This window comes from Panulirus ornatus, chromosome 33 (assembly GCF_036320965.1).
Source record: "Panulirus ornatus isolate Po-2019 chromosome 33, ASM3632096v1, whole genome shotgun sequence".
Lineage (NCBI taxonomy): Eukaryota > Metazoa > Arthropoda > Malacostraca > Decapoda > Palinuridae > Panulirus > Panulirus ornatus.
In genome coordinates this window covers 24,053,043-24,076,308 of record NC_092256.1, presented here as the reverse complement: position 1 = coordinate 24,076,308, position 23,266 = coordinate 24,053,043, and the positions used below count along the sequence as shown (strand labels likewise).

Sequence of the window (23,266 nt, the reverse complement as noted above, 5' to 3'; positions counted from 1 at the left end):
TCATGGGATGTGTTGAATCTGCATTTGTAGTAATGCAGAGCATAGATGGGAAGGTGTAACTCGTGTATTTCTAGAAAAAGTAGTATCTGATGAATGTATGTCTGGTGGATTGGTATTTCAGATCAAGTTGAAAAAGTGGTTGTTTAGTGCTTCTCAGACCAATTCAGTGGGTGGATTCTGAGAAGAGGTTGCTGAAGTGACAGGCAAGAATATGCATTTTATACTTGCCTGGGGGTTGGGTGTTACTAATAGAATAGTTCGGATGGGAGGGGTCTAGGGCTGTTGTAAACCCCAGAATACTTAAACTAGATTTGGACAAGGGGGAAAAAAAAATCCATCGGCAAATAATCCATCCACTCCAACTTAATCTATACTTCACCTGCCTGATCTGTCATCTCAAAAGCAAATAAATATAACAGCTGTAAACACAAAGTAGTGCACTCTGAACAACTGGTGGCTGCCTAGCAAACACAAATGTTTAACACTTGCACAATGAAACAAAGATTCTTTTAATACAAGCCCTCATTAACATGCTCATCATTCAGTTCTATGCAACAGCACTAGAACCTTCCCTCCCAAAACTCTGTATGACTAACTATGAAACACCATGTAGAAATTAAAGGCTATACCCTGCCTCACATTTAAATACCCTCTCCTTGCAGATCCACTACCCTCAACAAAATTAACAAAACCACTAAACATCTGACCTCCCAAATCAGTCTTAAAATCCAATACACCAGAAATACTCCTATCAGTGGTCACATTTTACCCACACAACCAACAGACACAAATTACAGCAAAGCAGACTAGCCAGTCTACACTTGGTACATGGAAATTGCTCTACTTTCAATATATGCAACTCTACATCCTTACATCATGCTGTCTCGCCCTACTTCAACACCTCCAACCAAGCCAGCAAAGAGCACATACCACGACACAGAAATACATTATCCCCACCAGTTAAACACTAAAGCAATTACCTCACAAAACCACAACTATCAACAGAATCTAGAGAACAAATTGGGACCCTAAATACACTATCTAAAGAAAAAAATGGCAGTCCTTCAGTAACAAAGAACCACAAGATCCACAGCAACCAACTCTGCAGCATATTAAAGATAATCCACCCTTTTACACCAATCCTGTTCTATCTGAAAGATTCCCTGACTCCTTTTAATAAAATCCCTTCTCAAGGAACGCGGAACATACTGATGTGATATTACTAAAAAATCGACCACAAACCAGCCTCATGTAAAATCTAAACAAAGTTCATCCACAAAACTTTCCACCCGCCCTTCACTCCCAGTGATATAAACAATGCAATTAAAACCTTAATAGAATTCTCCTGATATAGGCCCTGACAGCATATCAAGTTTTCATGTGAACTCTTTGGCTCCTTTGCAATACAAGCACCTGGACATCTTCAGCCACTTCTGGCTACACAACAAAATCTCTAATATTACACTACAAAATCTCTCATATCTGGAAACTTGCCACCATAATACCAATCCTACACAATGCACCTGGTTGGATTCAACCAGCTACACATCCTGCACAGACATCATTTCATATTGTCCACGGACACTTCCTCACTCAATAGATACTTGGCAGAATCCTTCACAACATTGATTTTTTGTGATAGGCCAATTTCATAGCCGCCATGGCAATCACACAGTGGCCATTTTCATAGACAGTAGCTATAACAGAATCACTTGCAGTGATCTCACCTAAACTGCAGTGGAGTTCCCCAAGGAATAGTTATTTCTCCAATCTTCAGACTTATTTTATTAAGCCACATCAAGGTCCTTTCATATGCCCATCCTCTTAGTCACATTGAATGGACAATTACTCCCACTGAACAACCAACCATTCTAGCCATACAACATTAACAACCTCCTGACACAAAACGCATCAACACAAAAGCGACAAAATCTTAGTACCCTCAGAACAGTAACCAGCACCGGATACCAGATTTGGACAAAAATCCCTAACATTAACAAACAATTTATCCGCTCAAAGGCAACTATAACAAAGCTGCACCACACAAAATAGTGCCCTTATAATTATTGGCCTTGTGATTTTGAAGATTTATGTAATCACTTTAAACTATATAGACACTCAAGTTTGGTATAAGGATCAGCTCTTAATAATGTTCACAGACATCCAGTATTATTATTTCACGTCAAACTAACACAGCAGCCCAGAAATCTGATGTACTGTTACATGAGACAGCAAACAACTGTAAACCTGCATTTCTTATACAATTTTGCAACCACCAAAGGACTGAAAGAAGGTATTATTAAGTGAAAAATTTATTAAATCTCAAGGCTGTGACATATTATGAATGAAACAAGAAAGATTTAATGCTTCCAGTCACTCACTGCTCAAGAAAACTTTAATGAATGACCTTCATAATGTTCTCTCTTTCTTGCTCCAGCCATTCAGTCTCACTCTAAGTTCAACAGCATACACTACCAATAATTTTGACATGCATCAGTTATTAATGCAGTCATTTCAACAAAACAAGATAACTGTGAGCTTGTTTTCCTTGAACATTGTATTTTCACTTAACAGTTCCATGTGTTGTAATGAAGTAACTGTAATGAGCCATTGTGGCAAGATAAGGAATGTCGTTGTTCAGGTTAAGCACACTGAATATTCCATCAATCCCTCCATTAAACAAAAATGTAAGTGTTCATACATGTTAAAAAACCATAATATGGGAAGGAGCTAATTCAGATTGTCTATTAACTTAGGTTTTGGAGAACAGAAAACAACACTTAACATGTATAAATATCATTTACCTTCTGTACTTTTGTTATGATAGCCAAAGATCATTTATCAAATAGTAATTTAAATCATATTGCTATGAAGAATAAATCTTAACTGGTCTTGCTTGAATGTAGAAAAGTTGAAAGATATCAGATACCGCGAAGAGAGGAAGTATGCCCATTCTGGAATATACTTCACCATAAACTATAACCCAATTCAGTTCTACAGTGCCAATCCTGTGTACCTCTTACCAACACTGATTTCACAGCACCATCTAGAGAAAGCCTGTTCTACCACAGCTCTCCATCTTTCTCTTTAGCAGGTACTTCAATGACTCGTGGCTTGTCAATAATGCGAGCTGTACGATTTCCTTTTTCTACAATGCCGATAATCCATGCCTGGTAGCCTTCCTGCTTCTCAATATCTTTACAGTATGCTGCAGCCTGCTCACGTGGCAAGCAAATTAGGAGACCTCCTGATGTTTCTGCACTAAGTCCCTGTATGAAGAGCAATGACATTATGAAATCAAGTTTTTGTCTCCTATACAAGTGAAATATAATTTTCGTACAAGGCTAATAAACTCCTATCTAATATAGAGTGTTAAAACCAAAAACTTCTTGTTATCAATCAACAAATACAACTTTATCTTTTCATACTCTATGTAAAATGTCACCTAGTCCATAAACAGAGCCATTAGTACATATTTAGACCGTGCTTATGTTTTCATTCAACAAGGAAACTTTACATAGGAACAGAAGTTAACACACAAGGAAGGTGGCTGTGGTTAAGAAAGGATTGGCGAGTGATGAACCATAATGACTGGAGAGCCACAGGAAGTAAAAAGAATGACTTCCAGGATAGTAATTATGAAACAAAGTTATCTAAATATTATGTGAAACGTAAATTGTTAGAGCTTTCCGGAAAGCCATAAAAAGACGAGTCATTAAATATGAAGTTTGTTAAGCGTGAAGGCAACTCAAACTCTGTACACCATTTCAATGCGGTGATGGCCAGTTGAGTGCCAGGAAGATATGAGCAATTTCGCATATAACTGTTTGAAAACTGGACATTGATCACTCAAGTTGCAACACCTGGACCTAAATATGAGCATAAACTACTAAAATACAGCATTCATTGCTGCAAACAACCTGTGAGGGTTATCTAAAGTTTCGAAAAAGCAAACACACCAAGCATCTCCCCTCCACACCTCACGGTACAGTGTGTTTATTCAGAGTAAACACATGGCTGATCAAACTGAGATAGAGTTACCTACGGTACAGGGTGTTGATTCATGGTAACACCTGTAGCCAAACTGTTACAGAGACTACATATAACGCTACAAGACACAACTGAACATATGCGCTGAAACTGATCCTTTTCATTGTAGACAGGAATGTGAAGTGTGCAGCCATGAGCAGATGATTGTTTGAAATAATGGGAATTACACTATGGGGATGATTTGGTCTCATATTGAAATACCGAAAGTTGTTAATAATAACATATGTGAAATAACAGGGTACATGAACAGCATTCGAAGAATAAAGCGCGAGTTGAATTTCAAATTTAAAGCGGCGCACTAGACCGGCTGCCATGTGCAACACAGCTGAGAACGTAACCATTCCTTAAACCAAGTCGGACGAGCATGACGGTGGTGAGGCGAGGTCAATCATCGTGTGTACTAACTACGGCCTTTTCAAGAAGACATAAGGTAAGATGTTCAGTTAGTAGTAGAGGTAAGTAATCTATAGACCTAGTAATGAAACAAAAGATAATGAAACATGTTGGTCAAATGCTGTAAGCTAGGGGAAAACGAGTGGTAAGGAACACTAGATATAATGATATGAAAGAATAACTATAAAACTTGTTTGGACTGAGAAAGCGAAAACAAAATCTTGAAAGTAGATAAAGTTTACCGATGGTGTTATTTATTCAATGGGACATAGGAGCGTTTCCCGTGCCCTCTTGTGGGAGTCGAAACGGAATAACTCGTTGGTAGGATTATGAGAAACGAAAAATTTGGAGTTATGAATTATGTAACATATTAAGTATAAAAGCATATGGATAACCTGCACAATATACAGCTTCAGATGTCCAGTGTGTGCATTCTATGATCATGAAACTACTGGACTGTAGTCAGATTCGTTTGGTATGGAAAGGAAACAATGAGTTCAGGTGTCTGTAAAGATGTAGGAATTCGTCCCTATACAGGCCAGATCTCATAGGCATTAATTCGATCCCTCAAATCTATGTAGACATCTGAAATCGCTAAACATATTTTTCCAAATCGTTTGATTAAGACTCAGACGTTACAGCATATATAGTGACATTCAGTGAAATTCATAAATTAAAAGGGAAAGTAGGGATGTTTAGACTCTACAGATAGGACTTTGTTGTGTATTACATCTTCATTCGGGTGTGGTAGTAAGTTATGACTAGCAAGTCATTTTTGTGAAGGAGGTGTCAAGCATCTTGTCCGTGAGAATATATTAGGGGATAGTGCAGAATGCTTTGTTGATGTCTGCTGCTAGTACTGTGGAAGAGGGATTGATTCCTCCTTATATGGTCATGCTTTTATGTCTAAATCACTTAGTTCTGTATATTTACTTGCAAAAGTTGAACCTAAAACATTCCAAAACAATAAGTCTACTAACTCAAAAGTTGACCCACATGCCCTCTGCTGCAACAGTGATTCTTTCCCTCTTCCATGATATTACTTCGGGTACTATTCTGGAGAAATGGCTGCTCGCATGCCTCTACCAAGAGCTAGACCTTGTATTATATGGCAAGACACTGGATCACATGATTATGCTGTGACCACTGGCAATCCAGTGGTAGATTGTTGTAAAGGCTATTTCTCCTCCCTACACAGCTTAGCTATGGAACCCTTTACCTTCATATGTATTTCTTAACAGCTTTGACCTGTCCCATTTAAAAGACACTTCCTCTGTCTCATACACTTATAGATTCATCTCATTTCTCTTTAGTCCTCTTTTGTTTAAGGCCTGGCCTTTAGAACTTTTGTGTATGACTGGAGCCCTAAAGAAAAAAAAAGTCCTCTACTAGTAGATGCACCAAACAGTCTATGGAAGTAGAATTTGGGAGTCTGAATAATCCATGGTGACAGAATTGGCAGACTTGGGTGAGCAGCAAAAACTGATGCCCCATTTTAAGGACACTCTTCCTGTAGCAAATGTTACTGCACTCTTAAGTGTTCCTGTCACTACAGATGTTAGGGGTTGAAACCCTATTCCATCCTCTTCCTAAAATCTGTTAAAAGATGAAACAACATGAGCTCGTACCTGCAATAGATGAAACATGTTTCCACATGCCTTAGCGACAGCAGCCATCTTAGCTATAATTGGAAGATTGTGGATAACAAATGACACTTCATTCTTCTGATTCTTGGCTAAATTCTGTGCATGACCTAGGAGACCAAAGCCGGTTACATCTGTAGCACCATGAGCATTGTATTTGTGCATTAATCTAGCAGCTGAAATAGAGAATATAGTGTTAAAAAAAAAAAAAAAAAGATAAATTTCATCATAATACAATGGTCTATTCTCTATGGAAGCAAAGAAACATCTCTTACTAATCAAAGCCGAGTATCCCTCACAGCCCTTAAAAGGGTTAGGCAAGTACTTCAAAGTAATACTGTTCTTTTTCAAAGTATTGTTAAAGGCTCTACTCATGGATATTTCTCATCATAGTCAGATGGTAACATGAAAGAAAAATAAGAAATCAAAATGGAAAAATGTTTCATAAGAAATTTATAACACATAGCTGTTAAGCTATCTATAAGAGCCCATTAATTCCAAGGGCCAAGCCTTTAACACATATCTGTAACTGCATAGTTCTGTACATATGTTCTTAATGGCTATATATAAAAAAAAATCTATTGTTATACTAACATCATTTTCAAAAAACAAATGAGCTTTTAAAATAACTTTTCACCATCTTTATGGAATGTCCCAAACATGAAATTCATAAATCTTTTAAAATATTTTACTTTTGCATCCAGGATGAATATGCAATGCACATCCTTACCAGTTCTATTAAGGCGAGCCATTGAATCCATTGCTCTTTGGTAGGCTTTGCGAACATCTTCCTCTGAAACGACCAGTTTGATTCGGTTCCATCTTTCAGGCTGGTCTAACCACTGATGTGCATTAACAGCTACTTGTGTTCCTAAAGGTTTAGTCAATACCAGGACATCCCCTACTACAGCACAGTCTGGCCTGAAAGAAAGGAAGGAAAGGACTGCAAGTCTATGAATTCCAAATCATCAGTCATAAAGAAAATATAAAACAATGAATGTCAATGAGAATGGCTTAAGTCAGTGATAAGAATCTAATCCAAACAATTTCACAATGTTCATAAAAGAGAAATTTACCTCTTGAAAAGAAAGTGCAGTTTTCATTAGCCCTTTACAATGATGACCAAATATATACACCAATATTTTGGAATAATTTAAATTTTGTAAAAAATAGTGGTATCCCCCTTCTCCATACAGTTTTGCATTTGAGGTACCTCATATGTGGAGGTTAATTACAAAGAAACAGGTCAAAGTTCATATCTGATTCTTACACTGCAATGGCATTATTTTGCAACAAAACTGCTTATGAAATGAATTGTTAAACTTTACTTTAAACAGGTTCTATCTATCCAGCTTGTCTCTCTCCCCTGCTTCACTTAACATGCTGAATTTTATTCAAATTAAGTCTCAGCTTTCATCTCTCACATGTTCTCCCAAACTTAAACAGCAGCTTCTGCAATTTCACACTAAATTCTTTCACAAGCCATGTCATCAGCAAACAGCAACTTAACTCACCCACCACCTCACAGGCAAAACTTTTTGAAATTCTCCATGATACTAACTACCAATAGACCTTTGCTAATCAGTCTCTCTCTCTCTCTGCTGGATTGGATTGCTAGCTGTTGCTGCTGCTGTTCAGAATGTTTTTCCTAGCAAGCCTAAGTGCCAGCTGTATCTTTGTGAAGTTGAGTGACAGTCACTTGCTGCTCAACACAAGAATGATTTGCTGAATGGTAACTCCATGTTGGCTGGAGGACTAAGCATGGATGAAACTTCACAATAATTAGCTGACTAACTTAAAGATTAGTTTGCAGTCTTTTAATAATTATCACTAGTAACAACATGGTCATCATTGGAAGTGGGGCCACTGCACTTAGAGTTTACAGATTTTTCATGTATCTTAATGAACCCTTGACATTTTCATATAATACTAAATGCTGCAATCTAAGTGCTAGTGATGCACATCATGAGTTAATTTCTATGGTAATATTTTATAAAACTGCTCCTGCTAAGACCTTAGTTCAAAGCTTAACTTACACAATAAATTCATTGGGCTGACAAACAGTTGTTGCAACCCCTCCAATGGTACACCATGGATTCATCACAGTCTGACCACCTGTTACAGATGTGTTGGCTTCTAAAGCAGCATCCTGGTAAATGAAAGTGTATATTAAAAATGAAAAACAAAAAAATTGAAGTTAATTAGAATAAGCTAAAATTAACATAATTCATATTTTTTTTCACTTTCAGCATGACCCCAATAAAATGAAAAGGGTTCGTTCAGTGCTACATCTTGATAGGTGTCATAGAAGCCTTACCATAAGAATACACGTGTTTACATTCTAACAGAATACATGTCGTTTGCATAGTGAAGTGGAAAATTAGTTTTCCAATAACACAAATGATTGATTAAACATATTTTATTACAAGTTCACCATTTCTAACATTAGCTAGGTAACGCCAGGAACAGACAAAGAAATTACCTTACTCACCGTCACATATAATACCCTGAAACCAGAGCCACCTATCCACAACTAGACACACAGACCTTTCTGTGGTTTCCCCAGCTGCTTCGTTTGTCCTAGTTCAGCATACTGACAGCACATCATCCCCTGTATACCACATTGCTCCAATTCACTTAATCTTTTGTATGCCCAATACCTTCCATCATGTTTAGGCCCTGAACCCTCAAAACATCTTTCTCTTCATCCTTCCATCTCCGTCTTGATTACCCCTTTTTTCTTGTTCTCTCCACTTATGACATTTATACCCTTTTAGCCATCCTATCCATAGTCCAACACATCTTCAGCTCTCAAATGCATACTTCTCTTACTACGACAACTCTTTCCTCTCTCTCTTACCCTTTCATTTCTTATTCGATCCACCTTCTTCACACCAAATACTGTCCTCAAACATTTCATTTCCAACACATCCACCCTCTTCTTTACATTTTTTATCTAAGGCCCATGCCTAGCATCCATACAGTACCAAGAGAACTACTATATTGTCACAAATACCCATCTTTGCCCTTAAAGACAGTGACCTCTCATTCCATGCATTCCTCAATTCACAGCTTATTGCTCAAAAATACCCACCCTTATATAGAATCATTTGTCTTCTCTTCCTTCTTGTACACATGTCCTATTCATAATAAAAACTGTTCACAATGCTTCTAGCAGCTTTCCTCCAATACCATACATTTGAAATATCTTCCACAGAGCATTTTTTATCAACCCTATCATATAGGGAATAGCTAAGTCTGCCTTTCAGAAACTGGGGTGTCCCGTTTAGATGTCGAAACTTCTTTTCTTGTAAACAGATGCTTCGTTTATACAGAGGATTGATTTGTTCTTGTATGAAGTACTGCTCTCACATCCTTACTTGGAAGAGTTGAGTTGAAAGCAATCTGACAATAAAACTCCCAAGCTAACTTCCAAGCTTGACCCACTAGCCCTAAGCCCCAGTGTTGGTTTACTTTCCCTCTTCTATAGGTATAACTTTGCTTTTGTTCCCAAGAGCTGGCTGCTTGTGTGCCAGCACCGTAGCTAGACCATGCAATATTCGGCAAGCTGCTGTGTCACATGATTACTGTGAGGCTGCTGGCAACTCAAGGGTGAGCCATTTTGACAGCTGTTTCTTTCACTACACCTTAAACCTTCCAAAATTTGCCAATGTCTCTCTTTGCATTTATGTTTGTGCTTAAGGTTTCCTATCATCCACTTTTAATGTCACTTTCCATAGGGAATCCTCCCTCTCTGTCCAGAAAGAGTACACAACAATGGTTGTCATACCAAATATGTTTTCTTGGGTATTACACATACAAATACAAACAACAACATCCTACTTTTTGTTCTGTACAAAGAGTGTTATAGGTGACTCTTACCTTAAACCCTCTCATCATGAGAGGAATAACAACATCTCTCTCCTTCTCTGTCATCTTTGTTGAGACTCCCAGCAACATTAGCATATTGTCACAGTCAGTCACTCCCATCGCAAACAGGTCACTTAACACATTGGCACAAGCAATTTTACCTGAAAAATATTAAAAGTATTAAGTCATTATGAAGTAAAAAGCATGAAATACCCAATATAGAAAGTATATGGTACAAGTAAGAGTTTCATATAGGACTATAACATTTTTATCAGTTAGATTGTTTAGCTTTTAATCTTATATACTAGGTCATTTCTATTCATGTTCATCTGTGAAATCTTAACTTTCAGTTTTTCAATAATCTAAGCTTGTGACATTAACTTGCCCTTAATAGGAGTGTTTCAGTTTTTCATTACTGATCAAGCTTTTTCAGTGTGTGTCAAATGAAAAATATAATTCTTTAATATTCCATTCAGGTGAACAGCTACTTTTATGTCAATGGTATCCTGTAACCAGTTAAAATCTTATCTTTGCGTGCTGAGTGATGATGCCAAGTGTACAGATTATGGTTCATAAAAGAGCACATGATATACAAGGACACTAGAATAAACCACTAAAGGTCAGGCCTGGTTGTGGATAGGCAGCTTTGGTTTTAGTGCATCACACGTAACATACAGAGAATAGATGTGAGAAAATGATGCACTTCACCTGTTGGTGACACTACTTGACTAATGTGGTAAAAAGTGAACAAGTATTAAAAACAAATTCTCCCAGTGTTACCAGACTGCACCTGCTTGAGATTACACTGTGAGTGAAGTCATTTTGGTTAGGCTGCTTCACTGAGTACAATCTTTTTGAAGAATTTTGGACTCCAAAAGAGTTTACATTTCCCTACAACTGGAGGCAATGCAGCCTTGGACTGCAGGAGTATCTTGAAAGAGATTGTAGGTAACTCCAGGAGTCTTTCATAAATATTGGCTCCGGGGTAATTATAAATAAATATTTTTGTTCCCTAATACCTTCAGCTATGTATGTGGGACACTAGAACTGGAAGAAGAATGAGGAGGAAAAAGGCATGGTTCAGTGAAAAATGCCAAAAAGCTGAAGAGCTCAAGGATGTACTGTGGAGGTACAAACAACACCTAGCCAGACAGTATCATAAAGATGCAAGAGAGCAAGGAATAATGTAAGAAGTAAGATGAAACTATATTATCAGGGTGTTAAAACAAATTTACCCATATAAGGCATACGGACCAGATGAAGTCTCTCCATATTTCCAGAAGAAATGTGATGAGGTAATGGCTGGGCATATAAAAATACTGCTCAGCTGGACATTGGAAGAAGGGGTAGTTTCAAAGAAAAGGGAATGTTTTACCTGCCTTTAAGAAAGGTGACCAGGAAATTGCTCTGAACTACAAGCTAGTTTCATTGATGAGATGGGTTTGTAAAACTCAGGAAATGATTTGCAGAGAAAATAAATGATTGCCTACAAAGGAGAAACTTCTTATTTGGGGACAACACAGCTTAAAAAAAGAGAGATCCTGCATCAAAAACCTGTAAGACGTACAGGAGAGTGAGCTTGGTCTTACACCAAAGAGATGGATGGGTAGATTATGTTCTGAGAATGCCAAAAAGCCTTTGACATTGTTCCCAATTGGAGAATGGATAAGAAGCTAGAGCTACAGGCAGGAATAAGGGGTAAATTCTTTTACTGTTCTTATAATTACATATGTGGAATGGGACAAATGGCACAAGGAAGAGGCATATTCTTAAAATGGACTCTGCCTTGGGGCTTGGTGTATTTAAATAACTTACTAGAAGGACTAACCTTGTACCTAAGCATGTTTGCAAATGATGCCGAGGTAATAAGAGACATGAGGAATAAAAATAATTGCATCAGCTTACATGGGAATCTGGACAAACTCCAAAGTTCATCAAATAAATGGATGAACTCTAATCCAAATAAGTGTAAGGTAAAGAATGGGGTAAAAATGAATTGATATTTGTGAATATACAACACCTGAAAGCATTAATTAGTGGGATTTTGTTCAGTTTAACAAATTGATTATAAGCTTTTGCAGAGAGAATATTTCATCCTGCAAAAAAGAATATTTCATTATCATAAACTTTTATGTTAGTAATAGGCTTTTGCAGAGAATATTTTATCGTAAACATTTATGTTAGTGTTGTAGGAATCTAGTGATACTGAGTTTTTTCATTAGTAAATAAATATCATGACCTTTTTACAGTTATTCTAACCTTTTAGTCCTTCAAAAGGAAGAATAATTATTGTGTATGCATATTCAACTGCTTCAGTGATTTATAATAATAGATCAATGAAACTTAATTCCACTGTACATACATTTATATATATATATCCTTTTGAGTGACTACATGGTTCAAAATAATTGTAAAGATGTATAAATCACCATTATTATTAAGTTTTTTGAAAATTGCCCGGCTCAAAAAAAAAAAAAAAAAAAAAAAAAAAGGGAGGGGTCGCACACATTGTTCCCCACTTGATACGCCTTTGCTAACAGCTTGGTTGACCAATGTCCCAACTCACCAGGGGTAATAAGCCTCTTAAGATTACTCCAGGATGGCTGGGTAAGAGACATCATACCATTTAGGGTTTATTACTTCAAGAAAATGGGTACCAATGTCTCATTTGTTCTATCATCTCTGTCAAGTGCACTGGGGTCATTGATTACAGATGAAATCCTATTTCAATTACGATTCCTATGGAATCAGAAGAAATCATGCCCAGATATCTGATATACTGAGTGTACACCTATACTTACCCATCATGTATGGATCATCAACCAACGGATAGAAGAAGTCGGTTGTCTGCACTAGAGAAAGGCCACCATGACGCAGTGGAGTTACACTTGCATCCATTCCAATACCTGGAATTGAAATTGCGTTTACTTTATTGAATGATGAACTTAGGCTAATGAGGCCAGTGACTGACTTACGCTAATGAGGCCATTAAGACAGCCAGGTACACCTGTACTGAGAGTACTACATGTGATATGTGGTATGCAGCTTTGCTGGATTTGCTAATGAGAGGGTGGAATACTAAGCATGAGACACAGTTTAATGTGGAGCAGATTAATTGTGTGCAAATTATTTTTTTTCCAAATCTGGTGCTAGTTAGTGTTCTAAAGGCATCTGGTTGATGCTTTTAATAAGTAAATGCAGTGGGTGTCTTATGAAGACCTGACGTCACTGATCTCCACTAGCTCGATGTAACACGAGTAAAATGTCATATTTGGCGAGGCTGTATCAGTGGGATTACAGTCTTACCTCAGAAGTTCCGACTCCAAAGGAGTCCCTATAGGCGGGCGCGCGCACACAATATTATATATATATATATATATATATATATTATCGTAATTATTATAATACTACATAATCGCTTTTTCCCGCGTCAGAGAGGTAGCGCCTGGAAAGACGAAGAATGGCCCATCCACTCGTATACACATACACACATAAACACCCATGTACCCACATATACATAACATATACATACACGGACATATGTACACATGTACATATTCATACTTGCTTGCCTTCAATCCATTCCTGCCGCTACCCCGCCCCACAGGAAACGGCATCGCTACCCCCTGCTTCAGCGAGGTAGTGCCAGGAAAACAGACATAAAAGGCCACATTCGTGCACAGTCTCTAGCTGTCATGTGTAATGCACCGAAACCACAACTCCCTATCAACATCCAGACCCCACAGACCTTTCCATGGTTTACCCCAGATGCTTCACATTCCCTTTTTCAGTCCATTGACAGCACGTCGACCCCGGTATACCACATCGTTCCAATTCACTTCATTCCTTGCATGTCTTTCACCCTCCTGTATGTTCAGACCCCGATCGCTCAAAATCTTTTTTCACTCCATCCTTTCAACTCCAATTTGGTCTCCCGCTCCTCCTTGTTTCCTTCACCTCTAACCCACATATCCTTTTTGTCAACCTTTCCTCACCCATTCTCTGCATATGTCCAAACCATTTCAATACATCCTCTTGTGCTTTCTCAACCACACACATTTTAGTACCACACATCTCTCTTACCCTTTCATTACTTACTCGATCAAACCACCTCACACCACATGTCCTCAAACACACGCACACCGGATTGTCTGCTCAAGGTTACACCGCGAGTGAAAAGTCACCTTTGACGAGGTTGTATCATTGTGTGTACAGTGTTACCACAGAACTTTCACTCCAAAGGAGTCTACATTTCTCTGCTACTGTAAGTAGCGCAGCCATGGGCTGCAGGAGCCTTTAAAAAGGAACGGGAAAACCAAGACTTTCATAGAAATTGATACTGGGGTAATTTTAATCATAATATATATATATATATATATATATATATGTATGTATGTATGTATGTATGTATTATGTGTTTTTAATCTTGTTCGCAGTTTCCCGCGTTTACGAGTTAGCGCAAGACAAAAAAAAAAAAAAAGATGCATTCACTCACGTCCATTCTCTAACTTTCATGTGCGATGCACCGAAACCACAGCCCGCTATCCACAACCAGGCCACACAGACCAATTCCATGGGTTCCCTCGGCCGCTTCAAACACACACACACACACACACTCCTAAGTGTTCCTGGACTACGTCTGCGTTATATCTTGGTAGTAGTCTCGTCAATGAACTTCACTCCAGCAATGGCGACCATCATTTCCCTGCTACTTGAAGTAGCGCAACCTTGGGAGTGCAAGAGTTCCAAGGTAAATGAATCTTGCTTAGAAAAATGGTCCTGAGGCATATATTATCAAGCATGAATCTTTATATATATATATATATATATATATATATATATATATATATATATATATATATATATATATACCTACATGTCATGTATACTCGCTGCTTGTGTACCTGCATTATATATATATATATATATATATATATATATATATATATATATATATATATATATATATATATATACCAAAAGTACACGATATGGCATGAGTTGGATGAGGATAAGAGTTAAGGTTATTATATGATGACGAGCGACCGCTGATAATGCTGCTCACGTGGTGACCGCTGCCACCTCTCATGAGATGGACCCTCAACCCCGATAGCGTGAACTTTATTCCCTAGTTTATTGTGTGCCGCTAGAGTAACAATATTTGTTACTGATATATTCTACTTCTTATTGAATTAGAAAAATATGAGCAACAACCACGGTAGAGGCAGAACATATACAAGTGAAGAAGCTATAATATATAGTACGGGTTAGACAGGCGTATCTCTCACGGTATCTGATAACGTTATACTATAGTCCTATCTGCGAGTCGAAAACATAATTAAACCGGTTAATAAAGCTTAATAAAAATTACACACAGGGAAAAAATTGATATTTACACAGCAAGAGTCGTTTGAAATTTGGCGGGACACGTGCATACCTCAACTTAGAACGAGTTTTGGCTGGACTCACCGATCCGAGTGATGGGCATGTGCATGAAATGTGCAGCATGATCGTGTTCGTGGCCTGTCCCGTCATCTTGTAGCCCCTCCAGGAGACGCGTGAGCACCTCCTGAGGGACCTTACACCCTCATCCTTTCAGGTCCGCAAATCGTGTCAGTCGGAAATTAGCGTCCAACTCGTGGGCTACGGGATTGAAAGGTCGTCGGATGGTTAGGGTCTGAGGTGTTCCCCCTAACTCAAGTTGCGCCGCCGCAGCCAAGGCATCCTGTGGCACTTGTGTTGGCTCTATATACACTTCCATCTCTGTCGCACTATCGGTCTGCCAGCAGATGAGCGAGTCTGTCTCCTGGAGTCGAGCCGGTACCCCTGCAGTTTCTCCGACACCCTCAAAATGGCGACTCCCCGACCAGTGGATTCCAGCAGGTCCCGGATGATGCGCACCCCAATAACGGCTGCTGATTGGTTGGTTTGTTGTATGACGTCATGGAGGGGAGCGGCTCGTTTCTAGCTGGGGAGCCCGGAGAGCAGGCGCCACTGCAGGGATCGGGAAGCCAGACCTACTATATCTCGCCTAATTCATATTTTCAATATTTTAGGCAAGATATAATGACATTTGATTCTCATTATATATACAGATTATGTAGATTAACGTACGTGTATGCTAGACGCGGAGTATTGATTCGATATGATTGGGTACAACGTCAGAATATAAGCTGGTGTGGTAATTTTATTCATACCTATTTCATGTTTGATTGAAAGGCAATAGTGTAGGTCATTGTATAGATAACCCTGTATTGGTATTCGATTATTAAAGGAAACATTAGAGAATAACGCTTAGAGGTTCAATGCGAACAGCTGTGAAGGCATAAGATACTTTCAACTCAGTATAGTTCCCTAGCAATATATTTGAAAGTTCATTCCTTTTTTTTAGTGTACCTGATCAGTAAGTCCTTTGAACAAATACCATGCTTTCAATATAAGTAATGGAAATATTTCATTTCTTCATAGTGTCAAAATTGTTTGTACTTACGAGTTATTTTTACAGCTTGATCTTCAGATTTATTTTATAGAAAGTGGATGAATTAAAATAGAGTAAGCAGAGTTGCTGTCTTTCGTATCATGTCTGTGATAAGAATGCCAACGTATTTAACAAATCACAAGCGAGTATGTGTTTAGTATCAAGACTGGCGATTCTTTCTTAGGATTCGATTGTACAAACTATTTCAATTTCGCGCTGGCAATCCCCGCCAGACCGCGTTCCTGTTGTCATGGATACGGTTCTCCTTTAATTTCAACTATGTATAACTAAAATTTAACTCTATCTTTATCTTTGATCCCAGAGTATATACTTTAGAATATATGTTATTAATTTTGGATAAATTGATACATAAAGATATTAATAGCCAAAGATACTAATTCTATGCAAGAGAAATCAAAACAATAAACGAAAACGAAGGCAAAGTCAAAACAAGCTTTGAGATGCAATGTTTATGGTTCTCTGGTGAAAGGGCGCGTTGTTTGGACGAACGGAGGAGCGCAGGTTCCTCTTGTGGTGGGGCCCGAGGACCTGACAGCTAAGCACTGTTGCAGTGGCAGACACGCACCACCATCACACGGGCTATTGCCACCACTGTCGCTCCACTTCGGTGTCTTTTGCCTACCAGTAAGTGTTGGTAAAAGCTGAAAGAGTACTAATTACAGTTTTACGATGCATGTTATGGAGATGTGAATGTTTACAAATAGCTGATAAAAGAAACAACTAAAATTTGATCATTATGATACTTATTTTTTTTCGTGGATGAAGTTTTTTCTATCTTGCAACATAGTATTTCTCTTGGATAAAATTATTTCTATCTTGCAGCAAAGTAGAAGACATATACTAATACTTAGTGTTCATGTTGATAGATTCCGATTAATCACGATTATGATTGTAGTATAAAACGTGTATTTGTTGCAGAGTTGTACTACCTAGGATATAAAGTTGCATGTTTGATATTACTCTGATGTGATTTTAGATTAGGCTATTTACTTTTTGTTTCCTGTTTTGCCCCACAATGTCCCTCTGCTTCAACTCTTTACCCTTTTTTTTTTTTTTTTTTTTGCGAAACTATTACTCAACTTTAAGCCTGAGTGAAACGATAGTTTGACAGTTTTCTTCGGCATAAGTCGATGGATAAAAGTGTTTCTGTAAATTTACGTATTTACCTTATATGCATGTTAAGAGGTTTCAAGCACTTGTGACGTAAAACTGAGATATTCGGTGATCAAGAGTAGTACATTCAAGAATACGAAGATAAACAGACGTAGTCAAAATCAGATTTGTTAGTTCACAGAGTGTGAATTATGCTACTGTTATACAAATAAATATGTTTCTTGTCAGCTTCCTGCCCACTACCGTTAGGTTGTATTTCAGTTGATATGAATTCCCAGTCTGGCATGAGTTAGGTTGTCTGATTCAGTGGGATTTATTCTGTGCCACTAAGTAGTTTTAAAACTCATGCAAATCAGTTTTATAATCTTAGGATATCCTTTCGAGTTAGATGGAGTTCATATCAAGAAATATGAATATTTTTTTGCGTAAAGTGACTGACATTGCACAGAAAAAAATTTTTCCACATGTATTATCCTTTAATAATTGTGATGGTGAATTAGGACATGAAGTTAATTGAGATATGGTTATACCTAGCAATGTTCCGATACCAAAATATTAGCCGACACCGATGCCTTTGAAAAGTGAGAAAAAATAGAGATTTGTCTACTTCAAGTAAGGATAGAAAATCACATCGTGATGAAATGTTTACCATGCTATACAATATTTATAAAAGGTAAAAACATGATTACAAAGATATTGTATTTTGGCTGATCATGTGATTAGATCATGATATATGAACTCATGCTTATTCCCTGCTGTAGTCATGTACAGAAATAGAGATGGTAAAAGATGATTTTTTTTTCTCCGTAATTTCATTTGGTGTTTTCAAACTATAAGTGTGGATGTATAAAAACAGCTAGATTAATCTCATTTTCGTATTTTCATGTATAAAGAAAAATGTGCAAAGAAACCAAAAAACAAATACTTATTACAGTGTCTTAAATCTGCCTTAAATTTCACACTCATCTTTATATGAGGAATGGTAGACGGTTGAAATCAATTAGATTATATAGTTTATAGATAAAAGATGCTGCATATTGTAAGAAAAAATAAAAATTTTCAATGTCATTCTTATCCATTATAATTAATTTTTATATAAAGTATCGGCCAAAATTGTAATGATAACCATCTTTGATAAAAGTGATTGATACCGCCGATTCCGATACATTATTACGACGTCATAAATGATTATGATATTTTTGTTAGCAATATATTTTTCATCTGTGGTAGACACAACGAGTATAGATGAAAATAAAGAAATATTTCTAGCGTGATAAGAATCAGCAGGTGCATTGTGAAGCTATCTTAAAGTATGTTTACTGAAATATTTCGACAGCATAAGGTATTGAAACTATCAATATTGAAATGTGCTAGGAATTGTCTCATGCTTCAGTGTTACAGGCAGTGATTGCTGTCTCCAGGGTAGGAATCAGAGTTGTAAGCTTATGTATTGTATTATAGATCTGATAGGTAAATGATATAATTGGAGAAATGAAGGCAAAATTATTTGGAGCAAACTTTTGATAAAGGAGTTGTAGGACAAACAATTAGTTCTTGGTTTGCACCAGTATTCTAACTACTACAGCATTCCCCTTCCTGCTCTACGAACACTAGATAAGAAATACCTTTGCCTGTTATCATGAGAGATAAGACAGCAAGTCGTGAGGGTTAGAGAAGAAGCACTCCTATGAAGGTACAGATTTCTGTTTTTTTATTACACCAGATGGCTAGCTATAGTCAGTATTCGGGAAATCCGTATTCCGATAATTTACCCTGTTAAGTGTAAGTCCTTAGCGGTATTCTAGGTTTTCATTTAAAAATGGGATGTCATCATAATCAGTAATGTTTTGTCATGTGTTCAGGTTGTGGTACCAAAGCACGTTACAATCTCGAGAAAATACCGCCATTGTATTTGATTATGACGTACAGTATTCCACAGCGACGATTTTACAATAACAACAAAAAGCTGACACCTAAAACAAGATGTACTAATTTTCAGATTTTGGTTTCTAAAAAGCGGTATGAAGTCTGATAGAGGTTACTTAACCCACCAAAAGTACAAGTGGCGAGAAAGTTTCTTCATATTTGACAATGCTTGGCTGAAGCAATAGGCTTCGTTTAGCCTCGTGCAGTGACGCGAGTATCGCTGAATATATACCGTACATGAGGTATTATCTAAAATCCTTGGCACATTGGTTTGTATGTTTTTACGCATTACCAATTGGATATTTGGTTCATGAAATTTCGGACATGTAGGTAGATACCCATTTCATATAGGAAGGTATGTTAACGCGTATAGACTTGAATGTTAACGAAAACTATAGGGAAATCCGTGTTGACATTTTTTGTAACATTCTTGACGTTACTATAAGTTTTCTGGATGACAATTAGTTAATTTATTTTTCAGTGTAAGTAACTGCATCAGGTTAATTCGTCAAATTGGTTGCTCCCTGCTAATTACTCTGTCTTCTGTCCGAGCCTTTACGTTGAAATATGGTTTATACAGATTTTTTGAGGTAAATGCCAATGAGAGAACCACTGTGTGAGGCAAGAATTATGTTTTGATTGCGGGATAAAGGATTAATGATACGTACATTGAAGCTTTGAGGAAATGTCACCTACGTAGTCACGAGAGGCTGTCGTATGCCATTTGCAAATTAGCAAGTGTGTGCCTGCAGAATATTCTTAATCCCTTTTAGAAAAGATTGAGTCATATTATTGCAGTATTTTTTTCGATTGAGATAAAGTACTATGTAAGATTTTTAAAAGCCTTACAGGTTAGATAAAGTATCTTCTGAGTCCTCAAGGTAGAACTATAATCTTGGTACTGTAGTGTTAGATTACATGTTCTGCCACTGGAGCTTAGGATCTGTACTCTTTTATGAAGGATTTTTATTTGAGTCCTTATCAACATGTCACCTTTACAAATACAATCGTTAGTGTAGCTGCTTGATATGAGTTGTGACTGGATCCTCAGGATCTCTCAAAAATGATCCTTTAGAAGTTTGAAGGGTCATTGTGTGGCTTATGGTGCATTGCCTTGCTTAGGTCAGCTGTGTGACTTTGTATATTATGTAGCCTTATTTAAGGTCAGCTATGACATAGAATGGTGTATGGTCTTGCTTAAGGTCAGGTGTGTGACTGTTTAGTGTATAGCCTTATTTAAGGTTGTGTGACATCGTATGGTGTACAGTCTTGCTTTGTATGGTGTATGACCTTGCTTAAAGACATATATTTTTGTATAATATATATCCCTGTTTAAGATCAACTGTGTGACATAGTATGGTGTACGTCATGCTTAAGGTCATCTGTGACATAGTATGTTGTATGGTCATGCTTAAGGTTAACTGTGTTACTCAGTATGGTGGATGGCCTTGCTTAAGGTCAGCCGTGTGACTTGATATGGTATATGTCCTCTCTTAAGACAGCTGTATGATCTAGCATGATGTATGGTCTTCTTAGGGTCAGTCGTGTGACTCAGTATGGTGTATGCTCTTGCTTATCAGTCTAGTCCTTTATGGTGCATGGCCTTGCTTAAGGTCAGCTGTGTGCCGTAGTATAATGTTTGGTCCTATAGTATGAGAAAGTGTGCAGTCTGGCTTTGTTGTTTGGCGCTGGAAAAAGCCACATTTTTAAGAAAATTTGTGAGCTGTTGTGGTTTGCCCCACTGGAGATCCAGTTAAGCGATCTAGTGGGATTTTTGGCCGTACATATTGAGCAAGTATGATGTTTGTTCCGCGAGAACAGTCATGTGAATTGCCGTAGTGTTTGACCTTACAGTCAATTGTTTGAGTTAGTGTGTTGACTAACCTCACAAAGGGTCACTTGTTTGAGATTTTTGGATCTGAGAGGCATTGATTGAGTACACATAAACAAAACGCTTCTTTGACAGTGCGGGTGAAAGGCACTTAGCAAGGAGTAGGTGGTTGCAGGCAAAGAGCAGTGGGTGCAATAATAGGGTGTAAATGGAGGCAAGCACAGAGCGTACAATTAGTATAATAGCAGGGTGTTGATGGAGGCGAGCATAGAGCTTACAATGAGTCCAGTAGCAGGATGTAGGTGTAGGCATGGACGAAGCGTACGTTAGGTACAATAGATCAACATGGAAGGCGGCAGGCGGCCCCAAGTTGGCCCAGGGGCCCAGAAGGTCCAAATCCCATCAAAAGGAGGTAATAACGTCCACAGCATCAGTGTGATACACAGAAAGGTAGCACACAGATGTAGTACATATGTTACACAAGTATCACAGTGTACTGTTCCAATACAAAATTCATGATGTACAGATGTACTGAAGTGCATGGAAGAGGAGGGGGGGTGGGGGGGGGGGGGAATCACATTGGACATAAAGGCATGCAGTGTACAGAGTAAACTGATAATGGTTATTGTACATTTAAGGTTAAGGCTGCATTAGATATAGGGTTTATAATTTACAGGATACGTAATAACACGCGTTACGTGATATAACTGGTATAATTCTGAGTATGTCTCCGATCATAGCAGAGTGAGTCTGTTCCAAGAATGTCTTCCAAGGTAATGAGTGACAGTGATGACAGTGTCCACAATACCTAACACCCTGAAACCTGACGTCACTGATCATAGAGTGTTTGTCCTGCAGCAGGATCAGTTGTCTAAGGCTGTATGTTATCTCTGGTGCAGGAGGAGCAGCCGTGTCACCTGAGGCAAGATGAGCAACCCGGCCAGTGAGCTGGAGCGCCCCGACACCAATGGCTCCAACCGGCAGGCCTGGGGACAGGGCTGCCCTGGCTCTCCTGGAGGAGGCACGGCCGTCGACGCCTACGAGTACGAGAACAACGAGACCATCCGGAAGAAGGGCTGCTGGTACTCCTTCTCGACCTGCGTCTCCCGTGAGTCTTGCCCTCTGGCTGATCCCAGTTTCACCTCATTCCTCACTGGCTACCAGCATTGATCTGGCTGAGAACCTTGTTAAACCGGCCAGCTTTGTTCGCTGTACTAGCATTAACCTCATGATCTTGTATCCTATGCTAAACCTCACGACATCACGTTGTTGTGATAGATAGCTATAAGGTTTAATAGTTGTAAGTTATGTTTATAAATAAAGATATTTACCATTTTTATGTCCAGGATAAGGAAAGGTATATCAGGGTTTATACCAGCTCCAGCCTGCTTATAATGGCCTTCAAAAGCTTTTTAGGACAGCGTGGAAACGTTCCTTTAAGCGGGTTGTTTGATGGGCTGTGGTTCAGAAGATGGTCAGTGGTCCATCCGTGTTGACGTTTTCATTAAATCGTGTTAATGTTTCTACATAATTCCCAGACATCAGCCATGTTTGTTGCTCACGTCTGATGATAGGATGATACATCTAGTTGTGGTGATATCATTTTCTTGTGAACATTCGAGTCATTCCCGTCTTTAACATTCAAAGTCCTCTCATTTGTCCGCTGGCACTTTAACCATATGACAATGAGTGACGTTCTTGCCCGAGCTGTTCAGTCTTATGTTCGTGTGCGATGATGATGATGATGATGATGTGTTGAATGCCAGTGTGTGAGGTATTGGTCCTCGTCCTTTATTGTTTCCTCAAGCTCATCTCTCGTAATTGCCAGTATATATCGTTATTTCTAATGCTTAATCCCGTTCGTTCATCTGTGTTGTCATTTATCTTGTCCCCCCCCCCACTCTCAACTAGCCTGTGTCCACAGTAAACTTCAGGATTAAG

The 23,266-nt window shown here is 38.2% G+C and overlaps 2 protein-coding genes across 5 annotated transcripts in view; one reads left to right on the top strand and one right to left on the bottom strand.

Annotated features, from left to right (window-relative positions):
* Nucleotides 1-2,296: 2,296 nt before the first annotated feature.
* On the bottom strand, nt 2,297-15,835 carry Sps1 (inactive selenide, water dikinase). The gene is made up of 7 exons (XM_071682012.1): nt 15,426-15,835; nt 12,758-12,862; nt 9,969-10,117; nt 8,123-8,235; nt 6,817-7,007; nt 6,072-6,262; nt 2,297-3,269 (listed from the first exon to the last, which is right to left on the bottom strand). The coding sequence occupies exons 1-7, from the start codon at nt 15,715-15,717 to the stop codon at nt 3,063-3,065; spliced, it is 1,248 nt and encodes a 415-aa protein (XP_071538113.1). The 5' UTR covers nt 15,718-15,835; the 3' UTR covers nt 2,297-3,062.
* Nucleotides 4,342-23,266, top strand: part of LOC139759635 (polycystin-2-like protein 1) — a 72,841-nt gene continuing 53,916 nt past the window's right edge. For 2 of the 4 annotated variants that reach the window (XM_071682008.1, XM_071682011.1), the window contains exons 1-2: nt 16,940-17,079; nt 22,225-22,433. In XM_071682008.1, the coding sequence (XP_071538109.1) occupies nt 22,253-22,433 (181 nt within the window). In that variant the 5' untranslated portion in view covers nt 16,940-17,079; nt 22,225-22,252. Of the gene's footprint in view, nt 4,481-16,939; nt 17,080-19,223; nt 19,262-22,224; nt 22,434-23,266 lie in introns of those variants that run through there. The other 2 variants (XM_071682010.1, XM_071682009.1) reach the window with 2 other exon arrangements.